Raw genomic sequence first — 14,805 nt, forward strand, 5'->3', positions numbered from 1 at the left:
TTGCAGCTTATCAGAAGTGTTGAACATGCTAAACTGATATTTTGTTGGTGCAATAGATCTGAAGAGTACAGTGAACAGCAATATGGCAATTTGTCTTTGAAAATCAAGGTTCCTATAGTGACTTGTTAGAAAATGTCTCTTTTTTTAACTTACCAGATCCAGAATTTGATCATTTGGAAATAATCAAATAAAAATGGAAGCTGTTTAGAGCGAAATAGTCAAATTAAAGAGTATGTGCAGTATAAATATATAAATTCGCGATAACCATTACCAATTGATCTATAGCTTATATAAATTCATTACCACCAAGTGGCCTTGCTATTGTTACACAATTATAGCACCATTGTCAGTATTGCCTGAAATAATACATTCCTGGAGATTTTCATTTGACGTTTCGTGAATATCCTGTTCATGTATCATTGGCGTAATATTGTTGATTTTGTGTTTCAAATATAAAGATTTAATGTTTCCATGAACAGGTTCAGACATTTGCCGATAACGTTTATTTTTCAGTATATCGATATCTACTGAAGTAATATCCGTTCCTTCGTCATTGTTTTCACACGCATTATTTTCGAAAGCCAAGGAATGATACGAGTGTAAGTATCCATCAATATCGGTCCCACAGCATCCAGATTTATTCGTCGAACTACTAGTACTGATGGCATCATGTTCACTAAAAATCCGTTTTCGAAACATGTTTTCTTCGTCAATTTCTTCATAATTGTTTACCTCATTGAATTCGAACTGGCTTTCCGGTATTTCATTGGGTGATTGTGGCGTCGGGACAGTTAAACCTGGCAGTTCGTGCAAACGTTTTGATATGGCTAATATTTTCATCCAAAAAATATATAACAAACATAAAAAGAATCCAATGATGAAAATTACACTTCCTCCAAGGATACAGTATATAGCTGTATTCGAAAGAATTTCCTTGGAATCTGTTAAAAATATGTAAAAAAATATACAAATAATGGCCATGCTATTCGATGTTGAATAAATTTATTAACACGTGTACTTTACCCTCAGATTGTAAACACCGAATATTTTTTAATGTATCAGTCTTTGTATGAATCAGGCAATTTAGAAGAATTTCAAAAGATGACCGAAAAACAAATGTTATATTCGTCCACCGTTATACATTCTGAACATAAATTAATGTAAACTTGAGCGGGTTTTTGCTTATCATGTTTTCACCACTGCCTGCTTCTTAGACAGATTGGCGCTTACACATTTGTTTTTTATTTTGTTAGGTATCGGTAAACAACAATCTATGATAAAAGAATTATATTGCATTGATATGTTAACAAACGACACTTATGCAGAATGAGAAATCCAGGAGTGTAAATGGCAGTGGTGGCTACAAAATGCAGTTCTAGTATCAAACATAAAACTTACCGCGCTTGAACTTATTCAAAAATGTGTGTTTTCCTCGGTTCAGTTTAAGTTTGGTACCCGGATTTGTTTTTGCTTAATCGAATTATGAAAAATACAGGGTTTGTAATCTCTCGGTCCCAGATTCTTTAGATACGTTGTCTCGGACCATTGATTTATTAATTAGTTGTAATTTTCTTTGAACTAGTTTGCAGTAACAGCGAGTTGTATTAGATCGGTATTTTGTGTCGTTAGTCATTTCGTTAGTAAGGGGCTTTTTTTGGTGCTGGTGTCGATCTGATGGGTAAAGCCTTTTTCAACTGATCTTATGCACACCTGTCCCGAAGGGTCATGAGAGCTTTTGTCATAACTTTGCATCTGCCGTCAACTGTCCGGAGGTCAACTATAAAGTTTGTGATTTTCGTCCAGGTTGATCAATGAATATGACAGCCAGGTCTTATAATAGAACAAAGAGAGAACTTAAAATGGTAACCACAAGTTCTATCTACCCTTCAAATTTTGAAATAATATGTTCACAGGTTTTGAAGTTATTCCCCCCTGAAATGTGGATTTAATATCAATAGCATATCCCTGTCATTGTTTAGAAAAATATAGAAGCTAGTTTAAAAGTGTAAACTGCAAAAATGATCAGCATGACAAGATGTACCCATCATAAAAATTGAGGAAAAATCTAACTCTTTTTTTGCTGTAATAACCCCCAAAAGATCTTTTTTTTGAATTTTTAGCAGTTGTTTGCTGAAAAAATGAAAACTATAGGAGCTCGGTTAAAAATGTAAAATGCAAAAAGGAACAACACAATGTTTCTACCCTGAAAATTGGAGATAAATCTGTCGACCAGTTTTGAAGTTAGTGGTCATGAAATGTCATTTTTTTGCAGTTGCTGCCTTTTATCGTGACAAATAAAGGAGCTAGGTTAAAAATTTAAATATCAAAAATTATCGGCAAGACAAGATATATTACCCAGAAAATGTTTAAAGGAATCTGTTTTTGTGGTTTTTTTTTCTGAAAAAAAGATAGAGACTGCCATCCATTAAATAGAATATCAATAAATCGATATAATTGTTTTCTTGGACTTCAAACGCCCAAGAACATGAACAGACCCCTTCACATGATAGTCCAGTAAGAGGATGAGGGGCCGTAAAATTGCTATAACCGCTAGAGTTAGAAAATAAATATGTTCCAGATTGTTTCGAAGAAGTAGAAATTTAAATCTAATATTAAAACCAATACTTTGTTCCTCTGGCATAAATGAGACACTTTTTATACAAAAAGTATTTTACCTTTGTTAACATCATGTTCATGGTCAATTGTCTCAATATCTCGAATGGTAACAGGTTTACTTAAAGGTTCAGTTTTTCTTAACGTTTCTTTAGTCACATCTTCAGTATTTTCAGTAGATGTTATTTGATACAAGTCATCTGTAATCATATTTGAAACTGTAACATATAACATCCTTTTCACATTAAAAATCAGTTCGTATCTATTGCTTTAATTCATTTATCATTGTCATCGTCCTTTGAGCTCTTCTTATCTAAGTAATAGAAATTTCTGAATTCGACCTATATATACAACGCACGAGCTCATTGTACTGTTTAAAGTCTTCTACAAAGTACAGCCACTGAATGAGCGTGTAGAATGTCTTGATTTCATATAAGCATGTTCAATATTTTGAGCTCCTTTTCGGAAACTGCATGCATTACCACCATTCTTTGACAATTGTATTGTCTATTATTGATTTGCTTGTTTTTTTGTTTTTTTGTTTATAGGTATGATAAAAGAAATGTTTTTGTTGTCCTGATTTTATTTCATTTCTATTATGTACTTTATGTTATTTCATATATCGAGATTAAAAGGGGAAGGTCGACATCTAACACAACAATAACTTTCATATATAGATATAAGAAGATGTGGTATTAGTGCCAATGAGACAACTCTCCATCCAAGTCAAAATTTATAAAAGTAGACCATTATAGGTCACAGTACGGTCTTCAACACGGAGCCTTGGCTCACACCGAACAGTAAGCTATAAAATTACTAGTGTAAAACCATTCAAACGGGAAAACCAACGGTCTAATCTATATAAAAAACGAGAAACGAGAAACACTTATGAACCACATCAACAAACGATAACTACTGAACATCAGATTCCTGACTTAGGACAGGTGCAAACAAATGCAGCGGGTTTAAACGTTTTAATGGTACCTAACCTTTACTCTTTTTCTGAAACAATAGTGTAACATCACAACAAAGAACGACACACTATAAAATATCAACTGAAATAGCTTAACTCAATCAAAGGACATATTAACACCATTGAACATACACTGAACAAATAAATTTGACCTATGACACAATGTAAATACAAAATAAATAAACTAAGGGAAGAATAATAATAGTAACATGTTATATCGGTAAGAAATGTTAAACAATTAAAGAAAAACAATATGCTCGAACAAAAATATCAGCCATTTGCAATAACTTTAAACACAGGTAAATGAAAATAATTTTCTTGTTAGGTATATGTGTACAGTACCAATAGAGAAAGGAAATATTTTTACAAAATAAATAATTATACCTGTTTTAGTCAGGAAATTTGTCAGCTGTTGTCACACATTGTTATCAATATAATGGAATTTTATGCGACGGTTATACAAGTGAGAGGTTTAGCTAGCTATAAAACCAGGTTTAATCCACCATTTTCTACATAAGGAAATGCCTGTACCAAGTCAGGAATATAACAGTGGTTTTCCATTTGTTTGATGTGTTTGAGCTTTTGATTTTGCCATTTCATAAGGAACTTTTCGATTTGAATTTTCCTTGGAATTCGGTATTTTTTTATTTTACTTTTGTCATATATTACTGCTTTTGTTTTTAATTTGGAACATTTGGTGTGGGAAGCAGTTCCGTGATAGTCTCTGTTAAATTTATTCACTAATTTAATGGAATTGAGGTTATTGAAAGCTCCACATACTGTATAGACACATCTTTATGGTTGAGAGCCGTATGTTGACCTCTAGATGTCATTGTCGTTTTGCTTTTGTTTTTGTTTTTGTTTCATTGTTTTAAGTGTAAGTGTTTCATTCAACTTCTCATTGACTTATATATTAGATCTTCAAGTTTTTATATTTGTACGAGTAACCGAAAGAGCTAAGCGCAGTAAGGGTATTATTTGGACTTATTTTCCAAAAAAAAAAAATGTTTAATTTACACCTTAATCAAAGTTGGGATAAAAAACAATGCACAAAAATATTTCGTTTTTAGTTGGGTCGGATTTGATTGATTCGCAAGTATAATTACGCATGTCAGAACAGACTTATTATTTTACCACAGGAATTGTCTTATATGACCTACATCTCAGTTATTGATATGTTCATTATTCTTCTACATATTCTATTTTCCCCACCACAACATAATTAAAAACAAAACAGTTTTTGACGGACAATTCATGACGAAAACTCAACTTCCTTTCTACTGACCTAGATGTTTTTGTAAATATTCAAATTATTTGGAAAGCCTGTTAGAAAATATCTTAAAACTCCCGTTTTTTCTCTGAAATAGTTGTTTTGTTTGTTTTCAACTGATGTCTCTGTATGTGTTCTTCTGTTATTGAATATGTCCACTTTTATGTAAACAAATTGAGGGCCAAAAATTCCGAAAGGTTTTGCTAAATTCAGCAACGGTATTCCGTTCCTGGGGTAGAAAATACTTAGCATTTCGGGCAATTCAAAGTTCTGTAAACAATAAATTTTGAATATTACAATATCAATGATAATTCATGTCAACACAGAAGTGGTGACTTCTGGGCTACTGTATGCTTCATAAGTAAGCTGAATAAGGTCGAAAAAGGTTTATTGGTCCAACCAAGATATAACATATTATGATGTTATATAGATAACTTTCTATTGTGAAGTTTTTGTTTTTAATAATTCCTTATTTGTCTGTATGTGCGGCTTTAACTTACATGAATTCTTGGTGTCCAAAGTCATAAGGTCCTGTTCTGTTATATTGTCTAGGCAGCCATGTATATGATGACATCTTGATAAATGTAATAAACAAATCAGTACAGAAATTTAAATTTACCACAACTAATGTCTAGCACAAATTATAAGTCTTATAAGACTAACGTATTTCGAAAATTATACTCGTAGAAATCGAAATCCTGCTTTGCACTTTTTCAAATCTAGTACAGGTCAGAATTCCAATATCTTTCAGTAGAAACTGGAATATCTAGATATGTTATAAGTTATAAACAAGCAATACGTATTAGAAATACAAGATATTTTGATTTGATTCATAACGTAATACACTTCGATTGTTCTTTCCCCATTTTTAATTTTCCTTTTGTGGACGGTGATATTCATTTGCCCCCTTCTTGTGGTGTGGATATTTTGTTCTGTGCTCGTGTCTGTATAGTGACGTATTAGATTTCAATGAACGTATATTATATGGATAACTGGTTAATTATTTGGTCGGAAATGTTTTACCATCAAAGTTCTTTCTTAGATGCAAAGACTTGGTTTTGAAGTTTGGCTGTTGCTTAACAATTCTTATCAAATACGGATTATCACGTCCTAGTAGTTACAGTAATGTTTTTAGTAAATTAGGATATGATCCATGTAACAGTATCGATCCTTTGAATTAACTTATGCTTACATGATATCAATGTAATACCGTTGTAAGATCTTTGAACATTTGTTTTATCAGGTACTAATATTTATTTTGATATTGATACATTAAAACATTTATGCTATATATTTATGAAAACTTCTGGTGCTACACACGGTCGATATTATATACTTATATGTTGACATTGCACAAGGTCATGCTTAGCTCAGACTATTCGTGACGTCTTTACACCAAAATCCGTTGAGTGATTTTTTATTCATTAGTTGCAATCACCTTTGCCCTAACTTTCAGTAACTGCATGTACTCTCAGATCGATACTATATATGTTAGTCTTGATGCAAGTCTTTTTTGTAATTTTTCCTAATCAAGTCATTTCCAACTGAGTTTTGCAGTTTGTTTTATGCAGTGCTGCTACACCATTGTCCTAGGATAAGTAGGAGGAGTGAGCGTTTAAGTCCGTCACATTCTGCAAGTGCATGTCCAATGTCAGGGGCCAGTAATTTTATGATTGTCGTTGGTTGCTGTTTGTCATATTTCTTTATCGTTTATTTATTTGTCATAAATCAGGCTTTTGCTTTTTTCGTTTAATTAGTTTTGCATTTTGTCATGTCGGTGCTTTTATAGTTGACTAGATTGGTTTTGCTCATTGTTTAAGTCCATATATTTTGTAAAAACTACTTTATTTGGACTCCGTTGGAAAGTTGTATCATTTGCAATCATACCGCATTTCATTTTTTATATTATGATCTAAAACAATATTATTACAATATTATTACACATAACCCTCTTATCCCTCTTATATTTGTAACATATTCAGGCATTTGAAAAAAAAATCTGTTATTATTGTAATTTGGATTATCTCTGTAACTCACAGCTTACTGTGCAGGGAAGTGTAAAACAAAATGTTGTTTGTGTTGTGTTTTGCAAAAAATGTTTGCTCAAGAAAATGTCACAAGCAAAGTATTTTTACATGATGTTATAAACAAACCATTTATTTATTATCGGGATTTTTTTTTTATAAAATTGTATTCCTACTCATGCAGTGCACACCTCAAATTAATAAATAGATAATAAAGCTAGTGTCATTCGGATTCGCACTTACTGTAGTTTATAGATATATTTTAGATCTTACTAGAAATTTCATACAATCCAGGATCTAAATAGAAAAATTTTGAAATCTAATTTTCTAGTAGTATATTCTGGAACCTACTGAGTTCTAGTTTGTTCAGTTTGTACTGTACCATATACACAGAACTGAAAGGAGGGGAAATCTTTCACGTTTTGAAATTTGTGTTTTTAGTTGAGCGTCTTGTGTGATGACTTTTAAACTTTCAAATCGTTTAGTTTTAAGTGTTGTAAACAATTTATTACTTTTCGATGAATTGCAAAAGTATTAAATATTCAGTATTGTAAACGGCTATTGATATTTCTTAGCATTGAATCGTTTTCTTTTTCAAAAATTGGATACTGCAATAGTTTTTTTGGAAATGATAACTAAAAATAAGAAAACAAATAACCTTTGCTGTTGTAAACAGTTACAATGTGATGCGCATCTAACACCATAAGTATTATATGAACACGGTATACATCTATTCCCTGCTTTTGACGTAAATCCAATACTACATTCTAAAAAGATGAAAATATCATTTAAAGAACAGAAAATCTAAAAAAACAATTTTAGTATCAAATATAGCAAACACTTATGGGAACCAACGAGCCTTTAAATAAAATATACGAATCGGAAAGTCACTTATCAAATGGCAAAATCAAAAGCGCAAACACATCAACCGAATGGAAAACAATTGATATATTCCTGACTTGGTACAGGTATTTTCTTAGGTGGAAAATGGTGGATTAGACCTGGTTTTATAGCTAGCTTAACCTCTCACCTGTATAACAGTCGCATAAAATTCCATTATATTGACGACAATGTGTGAACAAGACAAACAGACAGAATAGGTAAACATGTCAAAAATAAGAGTACAGCAGTCAACATTGTGTTATAATCTTAATCATTATAAAAAAAAACGTTAATATGTTAAGAAAAGAAAAACAAAATGGTGTATAGACAAAGCTCATAAGCAAAATTGATAGACAAGAATACAAAAAAAGACCACAACATAACAACACATTGGCGAAATGCACAAGTACCGAACCACGCCAAAAGGATATTACAAAAACTGGACTAAACGGTAAAGGTTAATAATTTACAAAGACAAAAAAAGGAACACTATAACACGTAATAAGATTATAAACAACGTCAGTATCTAGAATCTATACTGCAAGACCATCATGTATTATTTGTGAAGTTGATACGGAAAAATGGCCACAGCATAACAACACATTGGCGGGATGCACAAGTACCGAGCCACGACAAAAGGATATTACAAAAAATGAACTAAACAGTAAAGTTTAATAATTTACAAAGACAAATAAAAGAACACTATAACACGTAATTAAGATCATGATAAACAACGTCAGTATTTGTGAAGTTGATACGTAATATTTATCAACAAGGTCTTGGTATCTTCCGATGAACATTTTTAAGAAAAAGGACGAGACGTTCTTTGACATAACTCTGGTTCATCAAATTACTGTTCAGACACTGGTGACGTTATAAAGTCTGGGTTGCAGCTGCAAGTTCTTGAATCCTGAATGAGTTAGAAATGTATACTGTGCGCCTCTTCTTGCCGACCTCCTCTTATTTTTATATAAGTCGGAGTTCCTTCAGACACTTGTCAAAAACAAGAAGATCAAAGAAGCCAGATCATTTAATTTTACAATCAGATATATTGATGATGTTCTTTCCATTAACAATCCAAACTTTTCTGATTGGGTTCCATTAAATACCTCAAGAACTAGAAATGAAAGAAATAACAGACACGGCTTCCTCCGCCTCATTTTTAGACTTATCCTTCGAATTTGACATACGCGGTCATCTGAGTACCAGAAGCTACCAACTTCACCTTCATATGGGATATATATTTCCCAACATATTCGGTATTCAAGAGCTTGCAGCTGCTACTCAGACTTTGTAATACGTCGCCAGTGTCTGAGTAGAAAGTTGATGAACCAGGGGTATGTCAAAGAACGTCTCGTCCTTGTTCTAAATAGTTCATCGGAAGGTACCAAGACCTTGTTAATAATACTCCGTATCAACTTCACAAATAATACACGATGGTCTTGAAGTATAGATTATGGGTACTGACGTTGTTTATCATCTTAATAACGTGTTATAGATTCTTTTTTTTTTTTGTCTTTATGAATACTACTTTAACTGTTTAGTCTATTTTTGGTGATATCCATTTGACGTGGCTCTGTACTTATACATCCCGTCATTGTGTTATTGTGCTATGGTAAATTTTTGTATTTTTGTCTTTCATGTTTGCTAATGTGCTTTGTCTATATGCCTTTTTGTGTTTCTTTGTTACATATTTGTTTGTTTTTTATAGTAATTAAGATTATAACACAATGTTGACTGCTGTACCCTTATTTTTGACATTTTTACCTATTATGTCTGTTTGTTTTGTTCACACATTGTTGTCAATATAATTTTTGCGACTGTCATATAAGTGAGAGGTTTAGCTAGCTATAAGACCAGGTTTAATCCATCATTTTCTACATAAGAAAGTGCCTGTACCAAGTCAGGAATATGAGGTTTTTATCCATTCGTTTGATGTGTTTGAGCTTTTGATTTTGCCATTTGATTATGGACTTTCCGTTCTGAATTTTTCTCGGAGCTAAGTTTTTTTTGTTGTTGTTATTTTACTTTTCCATATTCAGGTGAAGTTGATATATTGCTACTAATATAAAGTGGGGGAAATTGAAAATTTCAAAATTAAAATCGTCTCGTTTGTCATAGATTCCGGTACTGAGATGACCGTTTATGTCAAATTCGAGGTATAAGTCTAAAAATGAGGTGGAGGAAGCCGTGTCTGTTGTTTCTTTAATTACTAGTTCTGGAGGATATATTGATGGAACCCAATCAGAAAAGTTTGGATTGTTAATGGAAATAAAATCACTAAAATATCTGAATGTGAAATTAAATGATCTGGCTTCTTTGATCTTCTTGTTTTTGACAAGTGTCTGAAGGAACTCCGACTCATATGAAAATAAAAAAAAGGTCGGCAAGGAAAGGCGCACAGTTCGTTCCCATAGGAATGCCGACAAATTGTTGAAAAAGTGTACCTCCAAATTCAACAAATGTGTTGTCAATAAGAAACTCACGCCATCACGAGTTGGATAGATATGTATAGATCGACCAACAAAGGTCCCGATCTATCCAACTCGTGAAGGCGTCCGTTAAATTTCAACGGGATGATTTTCGCCACTTGTAACGCTTTGTTTCGTAGTTTCTTTTTAAGCAGCAAGGAAATCATAATAGGAAACGAAAGCCCTGAAATATCGTATTAACTGAGAGATATATACTTCATATGCAGGAATGTTGCTACAAAGAAATGGAAAGTTCTCATTTGGAAAGCTAAAAACATCTCTTTCGTCGTAAAGTTTTGTTCTCAACCGACCCTATAACATATTGAGTATCCATTTACTATATACGATATTTCAGTGCTTGTGTTTCCTTTTATGGTTAGTATAACAGATGGTTTTTGCTTACAAACAAAAACCACTTTTTATAAACTACTTTTTTTAAAAAGAGGAAAATATAGTCTCCAAATGTCCATAATAAATATTTGACATATAATGTGAAGATTTGGATGGTCGTTAATTTCAAATATAATATATAGTGTCGTTGAATTCCACCGAATAAATTGTTCTTTGCTTTGTTTCGTTAAAATGTAGTTCAATATTTTTTTCCCAATCTAGAATTTTGTTGTTCATATTGATATTCATTTATATGACAATAACATAATTGAAATGAAACATGAAAACTTGTTGAAGGTCATGTAAAGTTATACTTTTATAAGGTTAAACCTGTTTTATCAATGGACTCAATATTACATTTTCACTTTCGGTTCCGGATTTCGTTTAAATAATATCATATATACTAATAATCTCGGGATAAATAACTTTCCAGGAATGATACAAGTAATAGCGGAAATATATTTTTCTAAACAAACTGACTGCAGGAAATATTATTTTATGTCAGCTGCAGTGATTTAATTATGAGTATAATATTTCGAAATAAAAGCGCATTCTACATTATATTGTTGATAAATGAAAATAGATTTTCAATTATTTTTATTGATTCCGTATGTAATGGGTTTCTTGCTTATTGAACAGATAGCTAAAAACAGTCCATTGCATTTCGAACAGATCATAAAAATAATGTGACAACTAAGGAATCACATAATTCGATGCTTATCGACATACTTACCTCTGCAATCTTTGCTGTCAATATTATCATAATTCAAACAACAATAACGTCTCGTGTAGTAAAAAGTGTGGTTATTCCTTTTTACGCTACATTGAATATAAAAAAAATTATTTAAGTTTAAACTCTATTCGCAATCCTACTTTACTATTAATTATTTATAAATACTATAGGAGTTTAAATTTTCTATCATTTTCAGTATAATTGCTCAAATATAAGCATATTAAACCATAAATTATTAGATAACAACAGATTCTTTCTAAAACACATTATTTTCGTCTTATGTACTAATTCGTTAACACAACCGAACATGAAACATTAATTACATGGGAGCAGCTACTTGCAAAAGCCAATTACAGTTTTTAAATCGATAATTGACTTTTGTATAACTTTGATAAATATATGTATTGACTCATTGCAACACATTTGTGCAATAGTCTATTTCTGTTGACTTCTTTAAATTTGTCAGAGAGTATTTGAATTAGTCTGTTCACTTTCAGAATTTTCGATGCCAGGTTGAATATATACCAACTGTAAAAATTTAAAAAAAAGTTCTAACACACTTCACTGCAGCAATGGCTAGAATAGCATAAAACAACTACAAAATTATCCATGCATTAATTTGAATATCCAATCATCAGACCTATCATAGACTATCTATAAATACCATTAACATGGATACTTGTACAACTTTGGTAAATGTTAGTATTGACTCATCGCAATACAGATGTCCAACCAGTCAAATGGTACGTGTCGTTTGTGTCCTGCTCGGTTTCATTTACCTTCTTGATGTATGTTTTATGTTTGTCTTGGCATTGCACAAGGTCATGATTTTCTCTGACTGTTTATGACGTCTTTACACTAAATCCATTGATATTTTAGTCTTGGATGCATGATTTTTTTCATTAGTTGTTATTGGCTTTGAACTAGCTGTCAGTAATTGCGAATACTCTCAGATCTGTTCTTAGTGTCTTTCTGTTGTGTGGATGCATAAGTAACCGTGAAATATAACTAAATTCTGATCGATTTTGATTTCTCTTGCTATCTTCAATCAAGGGAAAACAGTTGTATTTTTCCGTCCATAGGTGACAATACTAACATTTTATAAATTTTCTACTTTTGATAATAAAGACAAGGCTAAACGGTTATGCCTTATATAAGTTATTTGTTATTCTGTAGAAGTCAAATGTTGGCATGACCATGTTAAACTCATGTTGTTCATAAACAATTTTTTTTTAAATAAATATAATCACAGCGCTCCGAAGTTGACTTTTGTCATAAGAGTACGGTTCACAGAAGGCCTTACTAAAGCAAGAAAAATGATATACTACTGTTCCCCCTTTTTTCACATGAGTTTGTCGACGCAAGTTAGCGAAAAATGACAAAAAACACCTGTTTATATTTTTAATCTTTAGATTGATAAATATATTGTTTTCATGAAAAGTATCTCTTAACAGATTATATTTATACTTTGAACAATCTTTTGGGGACATGTGTGACATTGTAATGGCCCTTTCTGCAATATGTTATAGCAAATAAATGAAGACTGTTGGCATGAACACACAAGACGGAAATTTTATTTCACCATTTTAACGAAGGGAAATCAAATCTATTCTCTTATATGAAAATACTGATAACAAAGATATGCCCATAAATGATCCAAATAGTAGGGGGTTATTTATAGAATGGAACGAAAAGAGGATGGTTTAAAATAATTAGGGTCAATTTTAGGTGTTCTTCTACCTGGTAGCTTTTAAAAATAAGGAATATGAATCCGTTTTGGTTTTTTTTTTGCATTAAGTATTGCAAACTACACTTTATACATTATCTGCGTGCGATGCGCTTTCCTGGATTTACCTTCAACATGAACTCTTAAACCGAAACATATGAAACATGTGAAAGCTATGGATGTTAAAATGCGTAGAAATATTTGGAGCAATATGACCTACCTAATGATTTGAAGAAAAACAATAAACCTTTTAATGAAATACTTAGATTTGAAAGAGAGAAAACATTTACCTTTGGATTCTGCTACAAAATCTCCCTGTTCCTGTACAGGTTGTAAAACTTAAATATTTTAAAATAAGAAACATTGATATGCGCTTTTGGCAATACATGATGATGTAGCATTGAACAATTTTACACAAGGAAATAATTTAAATGAAAATACAATTAGAGGAAATTATAATTTCAAAACATTAATTATAAAATCTTGTTTTCATAGCAACAAAATGTGTTTTCCAATCGCATTTTATTTTAGCAGTGTATATATAGTGCGAATCCAGATAGTTCATTTTCACTGTCATATGAGATTATTACTATATTAGAATAAAGGATTATGGGGAAAACTGTGTTTGTTTACATTTGGAAAATACACAATAAATGATTTGAATGTATTTTTTAATACAATTTCATTAGAATATGACTTTACCATGTTTACAATGTACAATAATATGATAAACAGAGTCTAGAATAAAGTCATTGAAAACGATTCATTATGACATTTGGCGCGATGCATTATTACTGTAAGTGCGATCATTTCTGATGTGGATTTTTTTTAAGGTGCGATGGATGATCTTCATTGTGGTTTTAAGTGATAGTCGCATATGCAAAACTGACAATATTCATTTGATGAATTAAATATTGATGATATTTACAATTTAAAAATCTAAACTTATCGTACATGCTTAACCACCGTTCAGTTGATCGCGGATGTTGTGCTTTTTTTAGCAATAAAGAACAAGCTGAGAGAAGCCGATATATGATATCAAAAATATTCAGAATTATGTACACAGTTTGTATAAAAAATTTATTATACACGTTGTATACATGTTAAGTCATCAACATCAATTAAAGAATTAGAATTTTAACTCGAACTTTCTAACTGAATGACTGAATGACAAACGCACGTATTTTTACAAACCTTGGTCACAAAAACACTTAAAAATGCTTCAAAAATGCAAAAAATTAAATAACTTTAAATAGCAACTGATTTATAGGCAGAATAGTGAGCGTACCTTCCTCCAGAATATACCCCACATACACGTACCTAGTTCATTGTAATTATTATGATATTCTAAAAAAAAATCACCAGTTTATGGAATTGTTTATTCTTTATCGTCAAACGTTGTGCGGTTTCTTAACAGTACTGTACCTTTCTAAAAGAAAATATGGTGTCTCCTTTGAAATACCCATCTTATAGTTTTTATTACGACATTTCTACCATTTCATATTGAAAATTAAAGCACCTGAATTTTGTATTTGTTTAATATGGAACCAAGTACAGCCCACTCATCGAGAGCACCTGACTTAGAGATTTCGCAAAAGTAACTCTAAAAATCTAGTATTTTGATCTTGAGGTAAAAGTCACACGAAGGTCATGATGATATGCGACACATCGTCCTGAGTTTGCTATTAATAAGTATGTCAGGGTTTCGAAAATATTCGGGAGT

At 31.6% G+C, this 14,805-nt stretch overlaps 1 protein-coding gene across 1 annotated transcript; it reads right to left on the reverse strand.

The window, feature by feature from the left end:
• Window positions 1-211: 211 nt before the first annotated feature.
• On the reverse strand, window positions 212-11,421 carry LOC127711026 (uncharacterized). The gene is made up of 5 exons (XM_052216969.1): window positions 11,357-11,421; window positions 7,539-7,647; window positions 5,357-5,430; window positions 2,676-2,813; window positions 212-941 (listed from the first exon to the last, which is right to left on the reverse strand). The coding sequence occupies exons 3-5, from the start codon at window positions 5,379-5,381 to the stop codon at window positions 325-327; spliced, it is 780 nt and encodes a 259-aa protein (XP_052072929.1). The 5' UTR covers window positions 5,382-5,430; window positions 7,539-7,647; window positions 11,357-11,421; the 3' UTR covers window positions 212-324.
• Between the last annotated feature and the right edge of the window lie 3,384 nt (window positions 11,422-14,805).

The sequence above is a fragment of the Mytilus californianus genome, unplaced genomic scaffold, assembly GCF_021869535.1.
Source record: "Mytilus californianus isolate M0D057914Y unplaced genomic scaffold, xbMytCali1.0.p SCAF_8, whole genome shotgun sequence".
Classification (NCBI taxonomy): domain Eukaryota; kingdom Metazoa; phylum Mollusca; class Bivalvia; order Mytilida; family Mytilidae; genus Mytilus; species Mytilus californianus.